The sequence below is a fragment of the Hypanus sabinus genome, chromosome 18 (assembly GCF_030144855.1).
Source record: "Hypanus sabinus isolate sHypSab1 chromosome 18, sHypSab1.hap1, whole genome shotgun sequence".
Lineage (NCBI taxonomy): Eukaryota > Metazoa > Chordata > Chondrichthyes > Myliobatiformes > Dasyatidae > Hypanus > Hypanus sabinus.
Genome location: NC_082723.1, coordinates 63,759,485 through 63,785,632, shown reverse-complemented (window position 1 = coordinate 63,785,632; position 26,148 = coordinate 63,759,485). Strand labels below are relative to the sequence as shown.

The 26,148-nt window shown below is 45.5% G+C and overlaps 1 protein-coding gene across 6 annotated transcripts in view; it reads right to left on the bottom strand.

The window, feature by feature from the left end:
• LOC132407679 (scavenger receptor class B member 1-like) overlaps positions 1–26,148 on the bottom strand; it is a 57,836-nt gene that overhangs the window by 8,753 nt on the left and 22,935 nt on the right. For all 6 annotated transcript variants that reach the window (XM_059994526.1, XM_059994523.1, XM_059994525.1 and 3 more), the window contains 7 exons: positions 25,501–25,642; positions 23,466–23,669; positions 19,002–19,097; positions 18,275–18,390; positions 12,747–12,913; positions 7,578–7,696; positions 605–678 (listed from right to left, as the gene is read on the bottom strand). In XM_059994526.1, coding sequence (XP_059850509.1) covers positions 605–678; positions 7,578–7,696; positions 12,747–12,913; positions 18,275–18,390; positions 19,002–19,097; positions 23,466–23,669; positions 25,501–25,642 — 918 coding nt within the window. The remainder of the gene's footprint in view (positions 1–604; positions 679–7,577; positions 7,697–12,746; positions 12,914–18,274; positions 18,391–19,001; positions 19,098–23,465; positions 23,670–25,500; positions 25,643–26,148) is intronic.

Below are 26,148 nucleotides of genomic sequence, written 5' to 3'. Positions count from 1 at the left end.
TGCGAGAGCTGCTCCCAACTTACTTTTGCTAGGTCCTGCCTTATGATATCAGTCATTCCGAATTCAAGGCCTTCATTTCCATTCGACCCATATCCCTTCCATAGACCCCATCTCCAAAGCGCTGTCACAAACACTCCAACCACATAGGGTTATGAAAACATTCTGTACAGAAAAGGGGATCCATTGTTCTAACTCATCCACATTGATCAAGATGAATCTCCTTGCTAATTTCATTCGTCTGCATTAGTCCCATATCCTCAATTCCACCCGGGACATGCCCTCTTCTCATTGTTACCATCAGGGAGGAGGTACAGGAGCCTGGAGGGACACACTCAATGATTCAAGAACAGCTTCTTCCCCTCTACCATCCGATTACAAGGGCCCATCATCCTATCTCATCCCTGCTGACCAAGATCCATGCTAATTCCACTTGTCCGCATTAGTCCCATTCCTTTCTTATTCAAGCACATGTCCAAATATGGTCGGGTTTTGGGTGAGTTTAGTTCATTAGAAGTTTGAGGTTTTGGTTATAACAATAGTCGACAACCTACTCTCACCTTCCAGGTGAATGGGAGATAACAAAGTAACCAATAAATTCACTTACTTTATTCCTTCTGCAGCTTTTAGGAACAGATTAAGTTGTAATTTAATGGAGACATTCAGAGGGACTCCTGTCATCTGAAAGGTGAAAAATCTATTAGACTAAAACATTCGGAACCCCGTGGTTATCCCACCCAGGAAATGGTCACATTCATTGAGGCAACATTACGTTCTTTCTGTTTACTGAACCTTAAAGAATGGAAGAACCCTTTTGACCTGTTAAGTCAGGCTAGAGAAGCCACTGTTTAGACTTGGCCCGTGGCTTGGACTAGGCTAATATATCTTTCCTCAAGTAAAGAGACTAGAACTGCACACAGTGCCCCAGGTGTGGCTATATTTAATGTTTCCATTCAATTTAGTGTTAGCAGAATTAGACATGCTATACTTGGTTTCCTGTGCCAAATGGTTAATGTCTATCATTAACTACTGACCACTGACTGCCAATCAGAGAAACACCCATTTATCCCAACTCCCTGCCTAATATTGGTTAACCATATCCTCCATCCATACCAATATATTACCCCCAACTCCCTGTTTTTGCAATATTCTGTTTGCTTCTCACGCATCATGAATGATGCTAGATTTTTAATTTCTAATTTAGTTCTCACAACTTTAAATCCACCCAGCTGCAAAGGGAGGATTCAGATTTAAGATCACTGGTACATAAGGTGGAGTCTTGACCTTACGATCTACCTCAATGTGACCCTGTACCTTGCTGTCTACCTGCACTGCACTTTCTGGACTGTAACACTATGATCTGCGCCCTGTTAGAGTTTTGCTTTGTACTACCTCAGTGTACTGTTGAAACAAATGTACAATTATTGTAGATGAACTGTTGTAACGAATTGTACCTCAGTACATTTATCACTTTGACCACCTTACAATACATTTGCTATAGCGTTTTTGGTTCTAATTGTCTTCTTTCCTGTATAATTTACAGCACTGTGCAAAAGCCTCAGGCACCCTAGCTCTATCTATCTAATCTATCTCTATCTAAATACAGCTCCTATAAAAACATTACCCGCTTGGAAGTTTTCATGTTTTATTGTTTTATAACATCGAATCACAGTGGATTTAATTTGGCTCTTTTGACACCGATCAACAGAAAGAGACTCTTTCGTGTCAAAGTGAAAACAGATCTCTACAAGGTGATCTAAATTGATTACAAATATAAAACACAAAATAATTGATTTCATAAGTATTCACCCCCTTCAAATCAGTATTCAGTAATGTACCCTTGGCAACAATTACAGCCATGAGTCTGTGTGGATAGGTCTCTATCAGGTTTGCATGTCTGGACACTGCAAATTTCCCCCATTCTTCTTTACAAAACTGCTCAGCTCTGTTAGATTGCATGAGGATCGAGAGTGAACAGCCCTTTTCAAGTCCAGTCACAGATTCTCAATTAGTTTGAGGTCTGGACTCTGACTTGGCCACTCCAGGACATTAACTTTATTGTTTTTAAACCATTCCTGCATGAGTTTGGCTTTATGCTTGGGGTCGTTGTCTTGCTGGAAAACAAATCTTCTTCCAAGTCACAGTTCTCTTGCAGGTTTTCCTCCAGGATTTCCCTGTAGTTTGCTGCATTCATTTCACCCTCTACCTTCACAAGCCTTCCAGGGCCTGCGGCAGTGAAGCATCCCCACAGCATGATGCAGCCACCACCTTGCTTCACGGTAGGGATGGTGTGTTTCTGATGTCATATGGGTGCTTTTGATAGTACTTAGTCTGATGGCCACAAAGCTCAATTTTGGTTTCATCAGACCATAGAACCTTCTACCAGCTAACTTCAGAGTCTCTCACATGCCTTCTGGCAAACTCAAGCCGAGATTTCATGTGAGTTTCTTTTCCAGCTGTGGCTTTCTCCTTACCACTCTCCAACAAAGCTGCAACTGGTGAAGCACCTGGGCAACGGTTGTTGTATGTGCAGTCTCTCCCATCTCGGCCACTGAAGCTTGTAACTCCTCCAGAGTTGTCAAAGGTCTTTTGGTGACCTCCCTCACTTGTCCCTTTCATTCACGGTCACTCAGTTTTTGAGGGCGGCCTGCTCTAGGCAGATTTACAGTTGCACCATATTCCTTCCATTTCTTGATTACTGACAACTGTAATCCAAGGGATATTCAGTGACTTGGAAATTTTCTTGTATCCATCTCCTGACCTGTGCTTTTCAATAATCTTTTCACAGAGTTCCATGGAGTGTTCTTTTGTCTTCATGCTGTAGTTTTTGCCAGGATACTGACTCGCCAGCAGTTGGACCTTCCAAATATGGGTGTATTCTTACTACAATCAATGGAAATACCTGGACTGCACACGGTGATCTCCATTTAACTAATTATGTGGCTTCTGAAACCAATTGGCTACACCACTGATGATTTGGTGTGTCATATTAAAGCAGGTGAATACTTCTGCAATCAATTATTTCTGTTTTATATTGTAATTAATTTGGATCACCTTGCAGAGATCTGTTTTCACTTTGACACAAAAGATTCCTTTTCTGTTGATCAGTGTCAAAAAAGCCAAATTAAATCCATTGTGATTCAATGTTGTAAAACAATAAAACATGAAAGCCTCCAACAGGGTGAATACTTTTTATAGAGCTAGGGTGTCTGGGACTTTCGTCCAGTACACTCTCCTTCCATTTACCAAATAACACATGATACTGTTGAGCTAATAGAAAATTAAGAGCTCTTATTTCTGTTTCCCAACCATCTTCCTATTTTAACCAATATATAGTACTATACAAAACTATTAAGCACCTGTTGTGATGGAAATGAGACAGATTCTTTGGGTCTCAAAGGCAAGGGCTCTGGACACACAGTATTAATAATAAGGAGTTTATTTACAAGGGGAGAAGAGCTTGGGAACAACACAAGCAGCTATAATATTCGCACAAACGTGCTTAGAATAGACGAGCGTGGGAAAAGTCGTGTCGGCAGTACAATACGCGGGGAAATGACATGGGGACAGAGTACAGGTACACATACAAGGAAGGGAAAAGTAACTACGATACCCGCCATCCCTTGACTAAGGGCAGGCACGGCTCTCTGCTACAGGGACAACAATAAATGCTCCCACAACCCTATTCAATGCACCGCTCACCACGTGTCTTCAACACTGTTCTGCAGTCTTCAGCCTGGAGTGAAGCAGGGTGGTCCCTCGAGGATGGCAAAAGAGAGCAAGCCAAACACATGTAGCACCCTTTATAGGTCAGGGGGCTGGAGAATCCAGCCCAGGTGATTCACTGGGGGGGCCAACGGTTTGGTGCTAGACAGGTTAATCCAATTAAGGTGGCCAATGGTTAAGTGTGCATTGTGACCTCCGACCAGCTGAGGGCAGTGCTGTCACATGACAGACACAGCTCTCTGGATACAACACCCTAACTACATATAATGTCTAAGAACTTTGCACAGTACTGTATGTTCAATTAATGCTTTTCTTGTGATTGCTGCTTATCTAATGCCATGTGTCTGTGAAGTTTCTCATTGCCCTGTGCACAGAGTAATAAACTAAACCTGTTTGACCGCAGAAGGATTTAAAAGTAATAGAGAGTAAGAACTCAGCAGGCCAGACAGCATCTACGGGAGGAGGTAACAATGACGTTTCGGGCCGAAACCCTTCATCAGGAGTGAAGTAACATGGGATAGTCGAGGGGGGATAAGAAGTGGGGGGAGGGATAAAGTAGAGAGCTGGGAAGTGATAGGCTGGAGGGAAATAGGCTAGGGGGAAGGTGGAGAATTATGGGAAATAAAAGAAAAAGAAAGGTAGGGCTGGGGGGGAGAGATTATAGTGAGGGGGGAAAAAGAGAGAGAAAGAGAACCAGACTAAAATAATAAATAGGGATGGAGGTAAGGGTGGGGGGCAGGGGTATCAACGGAGGTCAGTGAGTTGGATGTTCATGCCGACAGGTAGGAGGCCACCTAGGCAGGAGATAAGGTATTGCTCCATCGACCTGCGTGTGGCCTCATCTTGACAGTAGAGGAGGCCGTGGACAGACATATCGGAGTGGGAGTGGTCTGTGGAATTGAAGTGTGTGGCCACAGGGAGATCCTGCCACTGCTGGAGGACCGAGCGCCAGTGTTCGGCGAAACGGTCTCCCAGTTTGTGGCAGGTCTCCCCAATGTATAAATGGCCACGTTGGGAGCACCAGATACAGTATATCATCCCAGTTGACTCGCAGGTAATAGTGTAATAGATAGAAGGATATCTTATTGATCCCAAAGGAAATTACTGGTCACAGTAGCATTGCAAATACACAGATATACAAAGATTAAAAGAGAAGTAAGAAAGAATAAAAAGTAAGTTACCACAAACAGTCTAACAGGAGGGGGTCATTGCTTCCCCGGCTATAGATTGACTCATTATTGAGCCTAATGGCCGACACTGAGAATGACCTCATTTAGCACTCTTTGGAGTGGCACAGTTCTCTTAGACTGTTACTAAAAGTGCACCTCTGTTCGGCCAAGGTGTCATGCAGAGGGTGAGAAACATTGTTCATAATTGCTAGGATTTTTGGTGGGGTCTTTTATTCTACCACAGCCTCCAGTGTGTCCAGTTTGACTCCTTTAACAGAGCCAGCCTTCCTAATCGGTTTATTGAGCCTGTTGGCATCACCCGAGTTGATGCCATTGCCCCAGCACACCACCACATAGAAGATTGTACTGGTGACAACAGACTGGTAGAACGTGTGAAGGAGAGGCCTGCACACTCCAAAGGCCCTCAGCCTCCTCAGGAAGTGGAGGCGACTCTGGCCCTTCTTGTACACAGCCTCTGTGTTGGTGCTCCACTCAAGTCTGTCATCCAGGTACTTGTAGGTCCTCACCACATCCCCATCTTCACCATCAATAGTAACAGGGAGCATTGGGGGCTCAGTCTTCCTAAAGCCCATCACCATCTCCTTTGTCTTACTGATGTTGAGCTGCAGGCGATTCAGCTTGTACCATTTGACAAAGTGGTGACTTCCATCTTTCCCAACCTTGGCCATGATCACCCTGGTGCATGATGCGGAGAAATTCGTACTCTCATCCATCAGGGGTTTCTGAAGCGGAATGTTGGGAGCTATACCGAAGAGATTCCACACTTGACCTTATGTCAGGGAATGAGGGTGGCGTGTCTGTGGAGAAGCCCTTTGGGAGCAGTAACCATTGTTCATCAACTGTCATAGTAGTACTGGAAAAAGATGAGTCTGGTCCTTGAGACAGGCCACAACCTGGGAAAGGCAGATTTCAGTGACATGCATAAAATGCTGGAGGAACTCAGCAGGCCAGGCAGCATCTACAGAAAAGAGTACAGTCAACGTTTCAGGCCGAGACCTACATCAGGACTGAGGGCGTTGCATCTTCCCCCTTATCTGGTCTCAGCTTTCACCTGTCAGCTTGTCCTTCTCCCCCTCCCCCTCCCACCTTCTTATTCTGTCATCTTCCTCTTTCCTGACGAAGGGTCTCAGCCCAAAACGTTGACTGCTTATTCTCCTCCATAGATGCTGCCTGACCTGCTGAGTTCCTCCAACATTTTGTGTGTGTTGCTTTGGATTTCCAGCATCTGCAGGTTTTCCTGGTTTTGTTTCGGTGACATACAGCAGGAACTGATGGGAGTTTTTCAGGAGCAGCTGCTGGGTGGGATGAAGTGGGAGGCGTTTAAAAGCACAAGGGTAAGAGTTCAGTGTCAGAATGTCCCTGTAAGGGCAGGAAGTTGGTAAAGATAGACCCCTGGTTATAGATGTTGAAGGTTTGAGTCAGGAGAAGCAGGAAGTGTGCCAGATAAAGGAAACTAGTGTCACGCGAGTCCTTTGATGTTTACAGGAGGCAGAGGAGAGGACTTAAGAAAGAAATCAGGAGGGCTAGGGCCACAAAATGACCTTGGCAAGTAGGGTTAACCTCCAAGAGGACCACAACCTTGTCAGGGTTTGGAGGCTTGTGTGCTTCAATGACCCGGAGAGCAACGAGGCTGAAGACAGGGCTTTGTGCTCTGCCTCTTGGTAGCATCACCCGTGCCAAATAGGTCAAAGGGTAGAGGTCAGATTAAGAGTGGTCTACTGGTCCTCCAGGTTTGGTGGGTCAGCTCAAGGCTAACAAGCCAGAATGGTCAAACTGAACTGTTACAGAAACAGCAGTGAAGACTCCTTCTGCACACGAGTGTGACGGTATTCCCAAGTCGCCAACCGGGACTTGACAGTATGAAAACTGAGCTACTGGCATGACGAGGGAAGAGGTAGAGGACCTTCATTGCCCCCCTAAGCGCCAGTATCGTAACGGGCAGCAAGTAGGTAGGGTTAAGGTAAATCCTAAAGCCCTCCATGTGTTATTAGAAGCAAGAGGATATGTGAGGAAAGTACAGATCCCTCAGGGGTGGATTCAGGGGATATGAGCACAGTGCTGAATGAGTACGTCTGGTCAGTATCTATCAGGAGAAGGGCATGGAAGCTGGTGTGGTTGAGGGCGAGCTACACTGATATACTGTATTCTGAAGCATATCTGCAGCAGAATGGAGGATTTGTTATACATACTGTAATATATTGGATAGGATATATCCCAGGATTGTAGTTGTGAGGATTTTGACATTCCCAATATTGACAGGGATTATCTCCGAAGGGGATGGAATTCCCAAGCTCTATGTCAGGATGCTGGGGCAAGAAGAGGAGGAGATTGATGGGGTTTGGATAGAGTTTTTGCACCTTTGTTATCTACGGCGAGGTACCAGAAGACAAGAGGACAACTAATGTTTGCTGCCTGGCAATTTGCAATAAACGGTTTGGACTGTAGGGGGAAACTGGAGCACATGGGAATGACGTACAAACTCCTCACAGGCAGTGGTGGGAATTGAACCCCGGGTCGCCTGTACTGCAAACCGGTGTGCTAACCACTACGCTACTGTGCTGCTGGGGAACACAGTGGAAGTAGGCTCACTAGGAAAGGCAGGGGCTGGCTCTGAGTCTGAGATGGCTCACCACCTCAGCACGGCTGAACGAGGTTCTTACTCACCGCGTGGATGTCAATGAACAGTGCGTGGTCCTTCTCGTTGGGGTGTAACCCGTCCACGGCCTCCCACAGCGCAGGGTCGCCGTTGTAGAAGTGAGGATGTGAGACAAAGACCTGGGAATCTGAAGTTTGAAAATCACAAGGTAAACCGGTGCCACAGTTCGAGAGGGAATGTTACCATGAATAGTAAGGAGAAGTTTTAGTGACTCTCAGTTTTCATTAAAGACCCCTGGAAACCATGAGGGCATTAGAACTGAGGGAGGGGTAGTGAATGGAAGGGCGGGGAGGTGTGGTAAGGAGGCATGGTGAGGGGAGGGGTGAGTGTGGTAGGGTGAAGAAGTGAGGGGAAGGGTGGGGAGTTGTGGGGTTAGGTGTGGTGAGAGGGGAGGGGGTGGGGTGTGATATGGAGTGGTACTGAGGGGGAAGGGTGGGGAGGGAAGGGGTCATGAGGGGAGAAGTAGTGAGGGGAGGGGGTGAGGTGTGATGTGAGAGGAGAGGGTGGGTGTGGTGGGAAGGGAGAGGAGGGCTGGGGAGAGGAAAGAGTTGTGTATGGTGGGGAATGTTGATAAGGGGAAGGTTGAGGTAAGAACTCTGAAGATGCACATCTTTCAAAAATATTCCTCTTTACCTTTACCAACCTTTACAATCAGACAATGTCCAGTAGTCTAAACTCCCAACACAAATATTGAGGTACCAAATTTCCTCAGTTTTGTGGCCATAATCTATCTCTGCTCTTTTCATAAACTGAGTAGGGGAATCAGAATCGGGTTTATTATCACCGGCATGTGTTGTGAAATTTGTTAACATAGCAGCAGCTGTTCAATGCAATACATGATAATATAGAAAGAAAAATAAATTACAGAATATACTATATATATAATAGCTTAAAAACAGCGCAAAAACTGAAATAATATATATTTCTTTTAAAAGGTGAGGTAGATTTTGTGAGTTCAATGTCCATTTAGAAATCAGATGGCAGAGGGGAAGAAGCTGTTCCTGAATCGCTGAGTGTGTGTCTTCAGGCTCCTGTACCTCCTCCCTGATGGCAGAGGGGAAGAAGCCGTTCCTGAATCGCTGAGTGTGTGTCTTCAGGCTCCTGTACCTCCTGCCTGGTGGTAACAATGAGAAGAGGGCACATCCTGAGAGAAGGGGATCCTTAATAATGGACACTGCCTTTCTGAGGCACCGCTCCTCGACGATGTCTTGGATACTATGGAGGCTAGTACCCAAGACTGAGCTGACTAATTTTAATATTTTCTGCAGCTTCTTTTGGTCCTATGCAGTAGTTCCCCACCCCCCCCCCCACCATAACAGACAGTGATGCAGCCTGTCAGAATGCTCTCTATGGTACACCTATAGAAGTTTGAGTGTTTTAGGTGACAATCCAAATCTCTTCAAACTCTGTCTTGCCTTCTTTATAGCTGCATCGAGATGTTGGGACCAGGTTAGATCCTCAGAGATCTTGACACCCAAGAACTTGAAACTGCTCACTCTCTCCACTTCCGATCCCTCTGTAAGGATTGGTACGTGTTCCTTCGTCCTGCCCTTCCTGAAGTCCACAGGCTTACAGACATTGAGTACAAGGTTGTTGCTGCAACACCACTGTGGTGAACCACATATACCTGTCTGGACATGCCCCCCCCCCCCCGCTGACTGCTCTTGTGGCTCCTCCCACAGACCCCTGTATAAAGGCGATTGGAGGCACTGCTCCTCCCTCAGTCTCCAGGATGTTGTATGGTGATCTCTTGCTGCTGACTGCTCTCTCTTCCAGCTAATAAAAGCCTATCTCTCGCCTCACGTCTCCGAGAGTTATTGATGGTGCATCAACCACTCAACTAGCTGGTATATCTCACTCCTGTACACCCTTTCATCTCCACCTGAGATTCTACCAACAATGGTTGTATCATCAGAAAATTTATAAATAGTATTTGAGCTATACCTAGCCACACAGTCATGGGTATAAAGGGAGAAGAGCAGTGGGCTAAGCACACACCCCTGAGAAGCGCCAGTGGCGATTGTCGGTGAGGAGATATCATCACCAATCTGCACAGACTGTGGTCTTCCGGTTAGGAAGCTGATGATCCAATTGCAGAGGGAGGTACAGAGGCCCAGGTTCTGTAACTTATTGATCAGGACTGTGGGAATGATGGTGTTAAACACTGAGCTATAGTTAACAAACAGCATCCTGACAAAGGTGTTTGTATTGTCCAGGTGATCCTAGGCCACGTGGAGAGCCAGTGAGATTGTGTCAGCTGTAGGCCCATTGTGGTGATAGGGAAATTGCTGTGGGTCCAGGTCCTTGCTGAGGCAGGAGTTCATTCTAGCCATGACCAACCTCTCAATGCATTTCATCACTGTAGATGTGAGTATTACTGTACCAGAGAGTAGGCAGAGAAGGCTGTGGGGTAAGTGTTGGCAGACAGAATTGATGTGGATGGCTACCATTGGTCAGCATGGATAAGTTGGCCTAATGGCCTACTTCTAGGCTGTGTCACTATGACAACAACAATCCAGGAGTAAATGTGAAAGTAAACAAATGGCAGAGGAGCAGATTGACATTATGATGTTCACCGAGCTTAGCAATTAGCTTGCAGACGTTTCATCACCATTTGAGGTGACATCCTCAGTGTGCAGTTGTTGGTGTCTCACTCGCCTTGGCCCTGATTGGCTACCCTTTTGCTTAACCTTTGAATTCTATTGGCTGGCCTTTCTTTGGTTCTTGGGGATTCGTAGGTGGTGTCTATTTTGATCTGTTGGTTTACAGAGTTATCAGAAGCTTCTAAACTGGGACACCACGGAGGTTCTGAAGCAGACAAGCACAAAGCAGGCAGGAGAATTTTTAGGAGTGTGGTTTTCTTCGAGACACCCCGCTGGTATGTTGCCTCCCAGATGCCAGGGTCATTGAGGTCTAGGATCAGATCCACCCATTCTAAAGGGGGAGGGGGAGAAGCCAGAAATCTTGGTACGTATCGGCACCAATGACTCAGGTGGGAATTTGGCCTTGTAAAGTGGATAAACAGATAAATTCTAAGGAAAATGGCAAGGTTGCTACCTAATGCTCCAAACAAAAAAAGATGTGCTGACATTGGAGAGAGTTTATGGGAGGTTCATGAGAATGAGTTTGGGAGTCATTCTCATGAATTTTTGCGTATTTGGGGTTTGATGTTTCTCTTTGAACGGGTTCCATGATTTCCTTTGTTTCGTGGCTGTCCGTGGGACGACAAACCTCATGGTTGTATACTGCATACATACTTAGTGAGCTTTGAATCTTTGAATGCGAGGGTTAACACATGAGGAGTATTTGTTGGCTCGGGGCCTGTGCTCGCTGGAGTTCAGAGGAATGAGGACGATCTCATTAAAACCTATTGAATATTGAGAGGCTCCGATACAGCGGATGTGGAGAGGATGTTTTTTTATGGTGGGGGAGTCTAAGACCAGAGGTCACATCCTCAGAGTAGAGGGACTTTGATGTAGAATGGAGAGGAGGAGGAATTTCTTTAGCCAGAGAGCGGTGAATCCGTGGAATTCATTGCCACAGGGGGGCTGTGGAGGCCGAGTCACTGGTGTATCTATGGCAGAGGTTGATAGATTCTTGATTAGTCAGGGTATGAAGGGCTCCAGGGAGAAGACCATGGATCAACCTTGATGAAATGGCAGAGCAGACTTGATGGGCCAAATGGCCTAATTCTGCTCCTATATCTTATGGTGTTAACTGCACTTATCCTCACCGAGGGGTCAGCGACGAAAGAGTGAGCAGCTTCAAGCGTCTGGGTGTCAACGTCACTGAAGATCTATCCTGGCCCCAGCAATGATGCAATGACGATGAAGGCACGCCAGCAGCTACATTTCTTTCGGAGTTTGAGGAGATTTAATATGCCACCAAAGACTCAAGCAAGTTTCTGCAGAGAGCATTCTGAGCGGTTGCATCGCTGTCTGGTGTGGAAGCTCCAGCGGACAGGATCGCAGGAGGCTGCAGAGGGTTGTAAACTCAGCCAGCTCCATCAATGGGTACAAACCAGCCCAGTCATCGAGGGATGGTGCCTCAGGTAGGCAGCGTCCATCATTGAAGGCTCAGGCAGGAGGCACAGGAACCTGAAGGCACACACTCGACATTTTAGCAACAGCCTCTTCCCCTCTGCCATCAGAACTCTGAATGGACGATGATCCCTTGAACACTACCTCGCTAGTTGCATGACTTACCTATACTTTACATATTTCTTATTATAGCTTAGAGTAACTTCTTGTGTATCGCACTGTACTGCGGCCACAAAGCAACGAATTTAATGACCCACATTAGTGATAATAACCCTGACTCCGACCCTGAACGTACATCTTATCCTGGGTAAGGAGATGAAAGCTGCCTTTGTTCTCCTGTGCATCCGCATGATGTGAGCTGTGGCACCCACACATCGACAGGCACGGGGAGACTAAAATACCGTGCGATGCTCTGGATGGGGTCTTGTCAACGTCCCAAACAACCTGCAGAGCTTCAGCCGTTCCCTTGGAGATCAATAGTAACTCTGCAGAGCGGGGGAATTCACCAATGGCCTCTCGTGTCACAGGGGTTTAATTGTTATAACTGTTTCCTCGGTTCTAACCGTCCACTAGGTGAAAATATTCCTTCTTGGGTCCCTCCCCTCCAAAGTTCTTCCCCCTTCACCCCAAACTGATCTCCTCTAGCTTTAGATTCTCGTCCGTCCCAAACCGCCTGCCCTAATTCGGAAATGGTGGCCACGAGGTCTACACGCCACTAATGATTTCAGTGTCGGGTCCCCCTTAGCCTTCTCCAACTCCAAAAAATCTGAGCCAGCCTCTCCAGTTCTCCTCATCACTGAAATACTCCACCCCCATTAACATCCTGGTGAGTCTCCTCTGCACCATCTCCAGCACCCTCACAGCCTTCCTATAGAATGGTGACACACTGCACCTCAATTAGTGCTGATAGAGCCCTACCGAGCCTCCCTGTCCCAGACCAGGCAGCCAGTGCTTTGATGCCATGGTATAAAAGGTTAAATTCTGGGAAATGAAATTCATTGAGATAGGTGACTGATGGGCGGAATGGGCACAGTGTGGTGCGAGCCTGTTTTTGTTTCCGTGTTAGAAAGTCTGAAGAGAATATCAGATTGATGCTAACGTACAGTGCCGATGGACTGGACAGACTCGAGTACTCACTCATCCTGCACGTGCTGACATTCAGGACCCCAGACTCCCTGCACGGACAGAAGCCCTGGTTGGGAGGGTACACCGTTCCATTAGCAAACATGGTCTTCGGGGCGATGTAGCGGAACGAAGGCAGCCCGAAGCACTGGGCTGATGTCTGGTAAACTAACTCCAGTGACCTGTTCCAATTTGAAAGAAACAGTTTAAGGTCAGGACCCTGTGCGATCGATAGTAACTCTGCGGGGCAGGAGAATTCACCAACGGCCTCTCATGTCACAGAAACAAGGCATAGAGCTAACAATCGAATACTGCATGGAGGAGGATTTGTCCTGGACACAGCACATAAAAGCAATTACAAAGAAAGCACTTCATTGCCTCCACTTCCTTAGGAGATCCAGCAGGACACCTAAAGCTTTGACAAACTTCTATATATGTGTAGTGGAGAGTATATTGACTGGCTGCATCAGAGCCAGGTATGGAAACACCATTGCCCTTGAATGGAAAATCTCACAAAAACGTAGTGGATACCGCCCAGTCCATCATGTGTAAAGCTCTCCCCACCGCTGGGCACGTCTACATGAAATTCTATCGCAGGAAAGCAGCATCCATCATCAGGGACCCCTCACCACCCAGGATATGCTCTCTCCTCACTGCTGCCATCAGGAGAAGGTACAAGAGCCTCAGGACTCTCATCACTAGGCTCAAGAACAATTATTACCCCTCAACCATCAGGCTCCAGAACAAAACCTCACTTAATTTGACTTGCCCTATTGTCGAAACGTTCCTACAACCAATGGGCTCACATTCAAGGACTCTTGGTCTCATGTTATTTATTGCTATTTATTTATATTTACATTTGCACAGTTTGTTGTCTTCTGCACTCTGGATGATCACCCTATAGTTGGGCGGTTTTTCATTGATTCAGTTATGGTTATTATTCTATAGATTTATTGAGTACGCCCACAAGAAAATGAATCTCAGGGGTGTGTATGATGACATATCTCTACTTTGATAATAAAATTTACTTTGAATTTAAAATCAGCTAATAAACTGTTGAACTATGACGCCATTAAACTATAAAACCTCTTTAAAGCTTCAAAGAAGTTTCGCTGACAGAGTTACTGTTCCCACCTTACTTCTACCCATGAACTGGAGGTGTCTGTAGGAGGCACAGTCCTGTCCATGTTCAGTGCTGCCGGGTGAGATCAGGGCCCTAACTTCCAGCTCCCACCATCTGCCACATTGTTCTCGTTAATTGGAAATAATTAGAAATGTATAAAAAATGATAAAACTACCATTCAACTGAATAACAAATTATGTTTTTAAATGAAATACTGAACAAATTAGGACATTATCAATACTACAACAGTACTATAAAACTGTGTATTAGTTCCTAATAGTTATCAACGGAAGAATTCATCCAGTGTACATTGCCGTGTTCTTTTGATTGACTGTAAATTAACAAAATTAGCACAGACACCTAGTGAGGATAATGGACTGCCCTCATGAAATGCTTTAAACAATTGCTTCCTCCAAATCTTTCATTGTGATATTCAAGATTATTGTCGATACCTTCAAATTCTCTGTAGTCCCTAACTTGCTGAAGTAGTGAAATAATCTCATTTTCACACAGTCGTTTCTGGCATCTCTGAGCCCGAATACTAGAAACCGCAGTGAGGAAAACCGTTCTGAATTCTCATACTTGTTATTTCTCACCAGCTATCGGTGACAAAGGTCACTGCTTCTTGAGCACAAACACACGTATCTGAAAACACGTTGCTCCAAGCACAATGTAGTGTCTAACGGCCAAGCAGGTGCACGCAACTGGCACTAATTAAAAACTGTTCAGCAACAGCCTCCTGTCCCAGTTTAGCAGCACAGTGTCCCAGATCAACAAAAAGGAATCCTGACTATTTTCTCGATTAGATTTTATTCTTTAAGAGTTGTCTCAAGTAAGTGTCTGCCCCAATTAACAGATGGCCCAATTAATTGGAATCCGCTGTATTAGGAACAAGAACCAGCCATTCTTCTCCACAATCCCGTCCAATCATTCTGTGAGATACTGAGTGGCCTTCACACCACCCTCTAACCCAGGCATGGGCAAACTACGGCCCGCGGGCCATATGCGGCCCATTAAGCTTTTTAATCCGGCCCGCAGAACTTGATGAAATTATATCAATAAACCTTGTTAACGTTTTTCCCCCGCAATTCTGGCATTTTCCCAATAGATGACGCACTCTATACACATTGACCTTTGTTGAGGTGCAGCGTATTACTCCACATTTGCGCTTTACTCTTTGTTCGGCTTGACCTATTTGCGTGAACAGGCGTTCAGCGTCATGAACATCAACAAAGCCAGCCACAGATCCAAGTTAACTGACCAACACCTCAGATCCATCCTGAGAATCGCCACAACAAAACTAAATCCAGACTTTGATGCGCTGGCTAAAAAGGGAGACCAACAACACTGTTCCCACTGAAATTAAAAATAAGTTTCTTCGTTGTGTTATGTAAAAAATGCATTTGAAAATATTTTTTTTCAATAAGCCTTACATGTTACATGTCATTTCTGTTAAGTGATGGACATGAGTAGTGCGCAGGTGCATGTACGTTCTCAAAATAAAAAATACGCTCCAGATCAAATAACGCGCTCCGCATACTGGCGCGCTGTCACTGTTCTGTCCTTGTGCTGGTCGTTGTTGAGTTTTGGCACAGGGGACAATTGAATAAGAAGGAGCAGGACAAGTAGACCTGCATCTCCTACCGTTTTTGAAATAAAGACAGTCAGGAGGAGAGTGATGATGATAATATCTTGAATGATAACAGAATTTTCAGTGCTTTAAAATAATAACTGTTACTATTAAAAAAAGCTGTATTTTATTCATTTAATTTTCAGTGTTTTAAAAGACATTTCAATAAATAGCTAAATACCATGGGACTTCAAAGACAGATATTTTGTTGTAATGCATTTGTTCATTTTCAATTGAAATTAAAGCACATGTTTTCTACATATCCCATGATATTTTATTTTCTCTTATGAGGTGTATTACCAAAACACTCCGTCCATCTGCTCCTGGTCTGGCCCCCCTATCAAATTTTAGAACCCTTTGTGCCCCACAAGTCAAAAAGTTTGCCCACCCCTGCTCTAACCGCATTTCTCATTTAAAGTCAGTAATTAAACTTGCTGTAACAGAGATGAGAATAGAAACAGGAAATGCTGGGTGAATTAGTGATGAGGTGCCTACCATCCCAACTCATTCTCCACTAACCAACTCAGTACCTTGTCAAATGTGAGACATTTCTGCACTGGACCTTCGAGACACTCCCTCTATGACAGGTACAGGCTTTTTTTTAGGAAACTGCACAATCTGTCAGGTGGAGTCTGATCAATGCTCAGTAAGATCACTTTAAAAAATTTGTTCTTCTGTAATAGAGGTTAACATACCACTTGTCCCCTGAGCTGCCTGATGAACCTGCACTCAAACCCCAGTGGCTGTGAACAACAGCTCCTGGATGTCTTTCAACTTTAACATCTCCCAGTTCCTCTGTATTTAAAGTACTCAATAGTTTAGCCTCTTTTTCACATTGTACTCCATCTGTCATGTTCACACCCACTTGCTGGAAATCCAAGCAATGCACACACACACACACACACACAAAATGCTGGAGGAACTCAGCAGGCCAGGCAGCATCTATGACTCCTGCTGAAGGATTTCAGCCCGAAACATCGACTGTTTACCCTTTTCTGTGGATGCTGCCTGGTCTGCTGGGCTCCTCCAGCATTTTGTGTGTGTGTGGTGAACTACATACACCTGTCTGGACACGCCCCCTGCTGACTGCTCCTGTGGCTCCTCCCACAGACCCCGGTATAAAGGCGATCGAGGCCTGAGCCCGGCCTCTCAGTCTCCAGGATGTAGTATGGTGGTCACTCACTGCTTGTTCCTTCCTCCGGTCAATAAAAGCCGATATCTCGCCTTACGTCTCAGAGTGAGTTATTGATGGTGCATCAGTGTGTTGTATGGCACAGTACAGGCCCTTCTGCCCACAATGTTGTGCGGTCCTTTTAACCTACTCCAAGATTAATCTAACCTTTCTCTCCTACAGAGCCTCTGGTCAGTTTTCATCCATGAGTCTATCTGAGAGTCTCTTAAATCATCCTCATGTATCAGCCTCTCCCACCACCCCTGGCAGCGTGTTCCACACATCCACCACTCTCTGTGTAACAACATACCTCTGACATCCCCTTATAACTTTCCTCCAATCACCTTAAAATTATGCCTCCTCATATTAGCCATTTCCATTCTGGGAAAAATCTCCATTTGATCTATACCTCATATCATCTTATACACCTCTATCAAGTCACCTCTCATCCTCCTTCGCCCCAAAGAGAAAAGCCCTAGCTCGCTCGACTTTTCCTCAGAAAGATATACTCTCTAATCCAGAAATTGCTTTACTTGCTTTGTGCCCTTATCTCCTGGTGGAGTCATCGGGGCGCCGTCATGACAAGCTTTTTGCACCGATCTTTTTGGTGATTGCTCATCATGCGGCAATTCTGAGGCATTCTCCAGGTTTTTTTTTACGAGGTCGAGTTGCTAGGATTCGAACTCGGAACCATTCACTCCGGAGTCCAGCGTTGATGCCACTACGCCATCAGCAGGCCTCAAATCCAGGATGCATCCTGGTAAATCTCCTTGGCACTGTCTCTAAAGCTTCCACATCTTTCCCATAATGAGGTGACCGCAACTGAACAGAATACCAAGTGGGGTCTAAACAGAGTTTTACAGAGTTACAACATTATCTCACGTTCATGAACTCAATCCCTTGGCTAATGAAGGCCAACACACAATACACCTTAAGCACTCTATCAACTTGTGTGGCAACTTTAAAGGATCTAGGAGTGTGGACCTCAAGATCCCTCTGTTGCTCCACACTGCCAAGAATCTGCCATTCTCCCTGCGTTCTGCTTTCAAGTTTGACCTTCCAAAGTGAATCACTTGTTCACTTTTCTGGGTCGAACTCCATCTGCCATTTCTCAGCCTGGCCCTGCCTCCAATCAATGCGCCATTTTAACCAGCCACAACCTTCTACACCACCCGCCACACCATCTACCTTCGTGTCACCTGCAAACTTGCTAACTCGCCCATCCACCTCCTCATCAAGTCATTTTTAAAAATCACAAAGAGCAGGGGTCCCAACGTAGATCTCTACAGACGCCACCGGTCACAAACCTCCAGGCAGAATGCACTCCGTACTTGAAATATGAACACGCACACCCACTGAATCCAGATGATAAAATCCTCAAACAATGCCAAAAGATTAGTCAATCACAATTCCTCTTTTGTAAATCAGTGATGATTGTCAACATTCTCTCAGTAAGCGTCTGGACACGGGGGCATTGTCTTATTGCCCATATTCCCAATCACTTCAGCCTATCAGTAAAAGGGGTGGAGTTATTTGACCTCTCTTGTTGTTTGGTGTTCAGACACCCACCTTTACAAAGTGATTCCCACTAAACACATTTATTTAGCTCTCATTCATACCTACAGGCATCTGGACTATAAAACTTCAGCGTGTCCGACGGAGTCAGGAACGGGGGCCACATTTCACCCGACGTCCCATTGATCATGTTGCACTGGTCGGAATGCCAGAAGTTCACCTGGAAGATAGGAATTGCACTTAAACCATTTCAATGACGTATAAAAATCAGCTCTCTTACTCACGATGAGACTGGTCCCAGGAATGAAAGGGATAACGTGTGGGGAGCATTTGACGGCTCTTGGCCTGTGCTCGCTGGAGCTAAAGAAGAATGGGGTGGGGGGGGGGAATCTCATTGAAACCAGTCGAATATTGAAAGGCCTCGACAGCGTGGACATGGGGAGGATGTTTTCGATGGTGGAGGAGCCTGCGGTGTCCTCAGAATGGAGAGATGTCCATTTAGAACAGAGTTGAGCAGGAATTTATGGAAAATCAGTGCAATTCATTGCCATAGATGGCAGTGGCGATCAAGTCATTGAGTGCATTTAATGCGGAGGCTGATAGGTTCTTGATTAGTCGGGGTAACTAAGGTGACGGGAGAAGGCTGGAGAACGGGGTTGAGAGGGTTAATAAATCAGCCATGATGGAATGGCGGAGCAGGCTTGCTGGGGCTGAGTGGTCTAGTTCTTCGCTTCCTATGTCTTAGGATCTTTCGAAAACGTCTGATCCATACTCACCCTGGCCACTCCCTCCTCTACCAAACCCCTCCTGTGCCACAGTCCCAGACCTTACCTTTCTTCTACCATTCCATGTGTCAATTCCTTGGACTTTACTAATATCATCAATTCCTGTATTAATGGTGAATAATCCAGTGTCGGTGTTGTTCAGCTGTAACAGAAGCAAAGAACACGGCTGTTAGACTATTTACTCCACATCTGGACAATTTAAAAATCCATTTCCTCTTAAGGAAGTGAAGCCAGTCACATCATGGTAGGGAGATGTAACAAGCACCTATTTCATGAACTTCAGCAGCATTGCCACATGGAGTGACCGTGCACCAGGAATCAGGATACCTATCATGGGTGTCGCATCGGTCCGTGAATGCCAGAACTTTAGAATGCGGGTCGTGATGGTGTCCGGGCAACTGGACTTTCCGACGTGGGAGCACCGTACTGTGGAGTCACAGAGATGAACAGGTCGAAAGCAGGTCCGCGGGTCATTCTACCCAAGGATGGGTGAGTAAGTTTGCGGATGACACAAAGACTGAAGGAGTTGTGGATGGAGCTGTAGGTTGTCAAAGGTTACAAGAGGATGCAGAGTTGGGCAGAAAAGTGGCAGATGGAGTTCAATCCGGATAAGTGTGAGGTGATGCACTTTGGAAGGACAAACCAGAAGGCTGAGTACAGGGTTAATGGTCAGTTACTTAAGAGTGTGGATGAACAAAGGGACCTTGGGGTTCAAATCCATACATCCCTCAAGGTCGCTGCACAGGTTGACAGGGTAGTTAAGAAGGCCTATGGGATGCTAGGCTTCATTAACAGGGGGATTGAGTTCAAGAGGAGAGAGGTCATGTCGCAGCTCTACAAATCTCTGGTGACACCGCACTTAGAGTATTGTGTTCTGTTCTGGTCACCTCATTATAGGAAGCTATGGAGAGGGTGCAGAGGAGATTTACCAGGATGTTGCTTGGATTGGAAAACAAGTCTTATGAGGCAAAGTTAGCAGAGCTGGGACTTTTCTCTTTGGAGCGTAGAAGGATGAGAGGAGACTTGATAGAAATCTACAAGATTATGAGAGGCATAGATAGGGTGGATAGTCAGTACCTGTTTCCCAGGGCACCAATAGCAAACACCAGAGGGCATATGTACAAAATTAAGGGAGTGAAGTTTAGGGGAGACATCAGGGGTAAGTTTTTTTACACCGAGGGTTGTGGGTGCCTGGAATGACTTGCCAGGGATGGTGGTGGAGGCTAAAACATTAGGGGCATTTAAGAGCCTCTTGGACAGGCAGTCGGATGAAAGAAAAATAAAGGGTTACGGGGCAGTGTAGGTTTAGTACTTTTTTTAAGGAATTTATGGGTCAGCACAACATCGAGGGCTGAAGGGCTAGTGTTCTAGTGTTCTAGGTCCATTCTGAGGAAGATGCCTTAACCAACCTGGTCCCAATTGGCCCAGAGCCTTCTAAACCTCTGTGCTGTGGGAGGCAATGCCAACGAAACATATGTAGGATGGGTGTGACCACAACTAGAGGTCAAGGGTTAAGGGTGGAAGGTGAAAAGTTTAAGGGGAACATGAGGGAGAGCTTCTTCACTCAGAGGGCGGTGAGAGTGTGGGATGAGCTGCCAGCGCAAGTGCTGTATGCAAGCTCGATTTCAACGTTTAAGAGAAATTTGGATCGGTTCATGGATGGTAGGGTTTACGGAGGGCTGTGGTTCCAGTCGATGGGAGGAGGGCAGTTTAAAAGGTTCAGCGTGGACTAGATGGGCTGAAGGGCCTGTTTCAGTGCTGTACTTTTCTATATCTGTTGCCTGATGTAGACAATACAGAGTCCTCCATTAACTGCCCATATGAACGGTATGCAAGACAAGCTTTTCACTGTACCTCAGAGCACGTGACAATAACAAACAGCGCCAGTATCAGAAACCTGATACGTTGTTGGAAGTTAGCAAGGGCGAGCCAGGAAACTACAAGGCCGTGATTCTGACACCAGTGTTATCTAAAGTACTTGAGAGGATTCTGAAGGATCTGCCAACGTTTGGGGAGACAAGGCCTGATCCACGGCTTTACGGATGGGAAGTCTCATCTTGGAGCTCTTTGAGGAGGTAAGCAAGAGGATAGTAGAGGGCAGGGTAGTGGATGGTGTCCATATGGATTTTAGCAAGGCCTTTGACAAGTTGCCTCGTGGGAGGCGAGTCACATGGGAGAAATAGAGGACTGAATTCATAAATGGCTCAAAGCCAGGAGATGGCCGAGAGGTGTTTGCTGAACTGGAGACCAGTGCTGGGACCTTTGGTGTTTGTTGTTTATATAAACAATTGGATGTGGATGCACAAGGCATGATTAGTAAGTTTGTGGATGATACTAAGACTGGTGCTGTTGTATTACATGGGGACCTTGATCAGCTGGGTACGTGGGCTGAGGACTGGCAAAAGTGCTTCAACTCAGATAAGTGTGTGAGGTATCGCAGCTTGTGAGGTCAAACCAGGATAGGAGCTGTGCAGTGAATGGTAGGGCCCCGACGAGTGTACTGGAACATAATGTAATGGATCCTGAAGTGCAAGTTCACTGTTCGCTGAAAACAATAGGCTGAGGAAGCAGGCCTGTGGCGCACTGCCCTTCATCAACCAGACATTGAGTCGAGAAATTATGTTGCAGTTATGTAAGACATTGTTGGGGCCACACTTGGGAGTAGTGTACACAGTTCTGGTCAGTCTGTAATAGGAAAGATGTTATTAAACTAGAAAGAATGTAGAAAATAAATAACCAGCATGTTGCCTGGATTTGGGGCTCTGAGTTACAAGGAGGGGTTGCATAGACTAGGACTATAGTCCTTGGAACATGGGAGATTTTGGGGGTGAACTGTGTAACATCATGATGGGCATAGACAGGGTGAAAACACACAATCTTTTTCCTAGAGAGGGGGTGTGAAGATTTAAAATTAGAGGCAGGAGATTCAAAAGGGATGACGGGGCAGATATTTATGTAAAGGGAAGAAGCTGCCCCTGATGGATTTGGAATGAGTTGTCAAAAGTGCTGACTAAGGCAGGCACACTAGTAATGTTTAAAAGCCATCTAGACGTTTCCATGGATAGGAGAGGGTTAGAGGGCAATGTTCCGAACGTGGGCAGGTGGGTTTGGCTTGCTGGGCAGCATGGTCAGTGTGGACAAGGTGGGCCAAAGACCCTACTGGCATGCTCTGTGACCATATCACTCAATGACGTGTGGAAATGCTGAAAGATGCAACAGGTGAACTGTAGGGCATTAGCTATGCTTGAGAGGGAAATTCAAAATTAAACCTGTGGAGATAATATCCCAGTGAGAATCACCCAATCTGCAGAAGTTGAAGCAATTCAGTAAATTGGAATTAAATTCTTTTCAACAAATAATGCTCCTTTTGAATCTTATCACGAGTTCAGCAGAATGAATGTGGCGTGAAATGAGCCATGAACCTGGTTCTTTCCCAGTGGAAAGCTCCTTCTGGGCTTCCACGCTTCTTGTCTGGACTTGTTTGACAATGATAACCTTCTTTAGTCAATAACTCACCATTGTCACATATGGGGCAGTGGGATGAGTATAGGAGAATTCCAGGCATTGTAAATTAATATCAGGGGAGGCTTTTCATTGTGAGTGGATATAAAATCTGCCTGCAGAATTGAGAAAACATGTTTCTCTTAGAGTGTCATAGAAAAGTATTGCAGAGAAACAGGGCCTTCGGCCCATCTAGTCCATGCTGAACCACTTAAACTGAAATTAGGAGGACATGTTTAGGGAACAAAATGGCAAATGGAGTTCATCCCGGATTCGCTATGGAGGCTGAACTGCAAGCAGAGTGAAAGATTAACATCAGGCTTTTTGGCAGAGTGGAGGAACGGGGGATCACAGGGTCCATCTCCATCGAAACAAAGTTGTCGCACAAATTGATAGGGTGGCTAAGAAAGTAATGATTTGTTGGCCTTCAGAAGTTGGGGGACAGAGTTCAAGAGATGTGAGGTAATGTTGCAGCTCTATAAAACTCTGGTTACACCAAATTTGGACCATTTCTGGTCACCTCATCATAGAAAGGATGGAGAAGCTTTAGGGGGGGTTTCGAGGAGACTAACCAGGGCGCTGCCTAAACTAGAGAACACGTCACGTGAGGAAAGGAAGAGCAAGCTAGGGCTCTTTGGAGCGATGGAAGATGAGAGGTGATTTGATAGAAAAGATGATAAGAAGCATAGATCGAGAGGACAGCATGCACCTTTTCCCTTGGTAGTACAAGAGGACATACTTTTAAGGTGATTGGAAGGAAGTATGGGGAGGTGGTTGTCAGAGGTGAGAATTTTTACACAGAGTGGCAGATACAGCACTGCTGGCTGGTGGTAGAGGCAGATATATTATTGACATTTAATAGACTCTTAGATAGGCATATGGATGAAAGAAAAATGAAGGGAGGGAAGGGTTAGATTGATCTCAGAGTCGGCACCACATTGTGGGCTGAAGGGCCTGCACCATACTGTACCATACTTTGTTCTATTAAAGTTTGAAAGCATGAACTTACATCAGCAAACAAACCAAACTTATCCTTAAAGGGGAGAAGGTTTGGGAAGGCTTGTTTAAGAAAGGCAATAAGTTCGTCTTCATATCCCCACATGATTTCCCCGACAGTCCTTCTGAAAAAAGCACTTTGATTAAACTTCTTCATGGCAAGGTTGAATGTGAGCTTCATGAGTGGAGGGAGTTTCTCAGCTAAAATGGCTGCACCCTAAAGTAGAAACAAATAACAAATTTAAAATATTAGTAAAAGATATAAAATCTGCCTGCAGAATTGAAAAAACATGTTTCTCTCAGAGTGTCATAGAAAAGTATGGCAGAGAAACCGGCCCCTTGGCCCATTTAGTCTATGCTGAACTATTTAAACTGCCTACTGTCGTCACCCTGCTCCCAGATCATAGCCCTCTATACCTTATCATCCAAACTTCTCTTAAACATTGAAATCAAGCTTGCATGCACCACTTGTGCTGGCAGCTCATTCCACACTCTCACCACCCTCTGAGTGAAGAAGTTTCTCCTCATGTTCCCCTTCAGCTTTTCACCTTTCACCCTTAACTCATGACCTCTTGTGGTCCCACACAACCTCAGTTTAAAAAAGCCTGCTTGCAGTTACCCTATCTACACCCCTCATAATTTTGTGCATGTTGATGTGTTTCTCTGAATTCTACGGACACGCAATACTCAGTCAAGGACTTTCAACTTTGGGTTGGAGGGAGAATTGACCTTAAGTATGACATCAGAGGAAGAGAGAGAAGGAAACACGAGGAAATCTGCAGATGCTGGAAATTCAAGCAACACAGTCAAAGTGCTGGTGGAACGCAGCAGGCCAGGCAGCATCTATAGGAAGAAGCACTGTCGACATTTCGAGCCAAGACCCTTCGTCAGGACTAACCGAAAGGAAAGATAGTAAGAGATATGAAAGTAGGAGGGGAAGGGAGAAATGCAAAATGATAGGAGAAGACCGGAGGGGGTGGGGTGAAGCTGAGAGCTGGAAAGATGATTGGCAAAAGGGATACAGAGCTGGAGAAGGGAAAGGATCATGGGGCGGGAGGCCTAGGGAGAAAGAAAGAGGGAGGGGAGCACCAGAGGGAGATGGAAAACAGGCAAAGTGATGGGCAGAGTCAGAGAGGAAAAAAGAGGAGGGGTGAAAATACTAAATATATCAGGGATGGGGTAAGGAGGGGTATTAATGGAAGTTAGAGAAGTCAATGTTCATGCCATCAGGTTGGAGGCTACCCAGACGGTGTATAAGGAACCTGGATTCATCCTGTAGCCTAAAGCAGAACCAGTCCCCTGTAAGAACACAGGATCACAGCACAGTCTTGCCTCATAGACCACAGGACTTTGAGAAGCTGGAGTGAATTTAAAGCTATTGGTGGTGCCGTGGACCAAGCAGCTGAATGATAAAGTGTCAAGTTAAAGTTCACATCATCTTCCTTAGTGCCAGTTCTGATCAGCAGCTCATTCACTACCCTTGCATACTCCTCATTTATTATTTTTTGATTAGATATTATTTGATTTTTTTGATTAACTATCTGATCAGATTATTGTTTTTGATTAGATACTTCTCTAATTCCTTCTTGGAAATTCCCACAGGATCTCCTCCCACCATTCTTACACATGTGACCCAGGTCATGTCAACAACACATTTCTCTGCTGCCTCTTGTTCACCGTGAAGTTGAACACATTGGCTCCTCCACCCTCGTACACACACATCCCAGAACAGGCTGGAGACATTTCCCCGTTGCCTCTGATGTTCATCGTGAAGTTGGCCACTCAGACTCCTCCCACCATCCTGATACACGTGTCCCAGGTCATGTCAACAACACATGGGGGACAATATTTCGTCACTGTCTTTGGCGTTCATCTGAAGAGTTGGACACACAGATTCTACACTTCTGGCAGTGGAACTCGATTAAACCGTTCACAACCTTAAGTGCTTCTATTAACTCTTCACTTAACTTTCACTGTGCAAGCTGAACCACAGTTTTCGATATTACTACGATCCAAACACTCAAGATGCTGGTGGGGCTGATACCTACGAGTGCGAGCATGTTGGGCAGCATGAGCTCATCGCTCTCGTTGCCAGACGACCGCTCTGGAACGAAGTGGAACTGTCGGTACGAACGGTATGAAACTGTGTAGTTCTCATGGAAGGTAATGTTGCTCTTTGGCCTGTGCTCCCTGGAAAATAACAACATCTCAACAGGTTATCATTTCACTCATGAAGGACATGATCTGATACTTTGTAATTGTTCAAGGTGTTACTAACTCAAAGAAAAAGTTTTGCAACTTTGCAAGGAAGTATCACAGAGAGGTACAGCACAGAAACAGTCCCTTTGGCCCATCTAGTCCATTCTTAAACTGCCTATTCCCATTGACCTGTCCTGGGACTATAGCCCTCCATATCCCAACATCTTTGTAAATTTTTTCTGCACTCTTTCAACATTGTTTACATCTTTCCTGTAGGCAGGTGACCAAAACTGCACACAATACTCCAAATTAGGCCTCACCAACATCTTACACAACTTCAACATAACACCCCATCTTCTGTACTCAATACATTGATTTATGAAGGCCAATATGCCAAAGGCTTTCTTTTCAACCCTATCTACCTGTGACACCACTTTCAAATTGTGTATCTGTATTCCCAGATCCCTTTGTTCTACTGTACTCCTCAGTGCCCTACC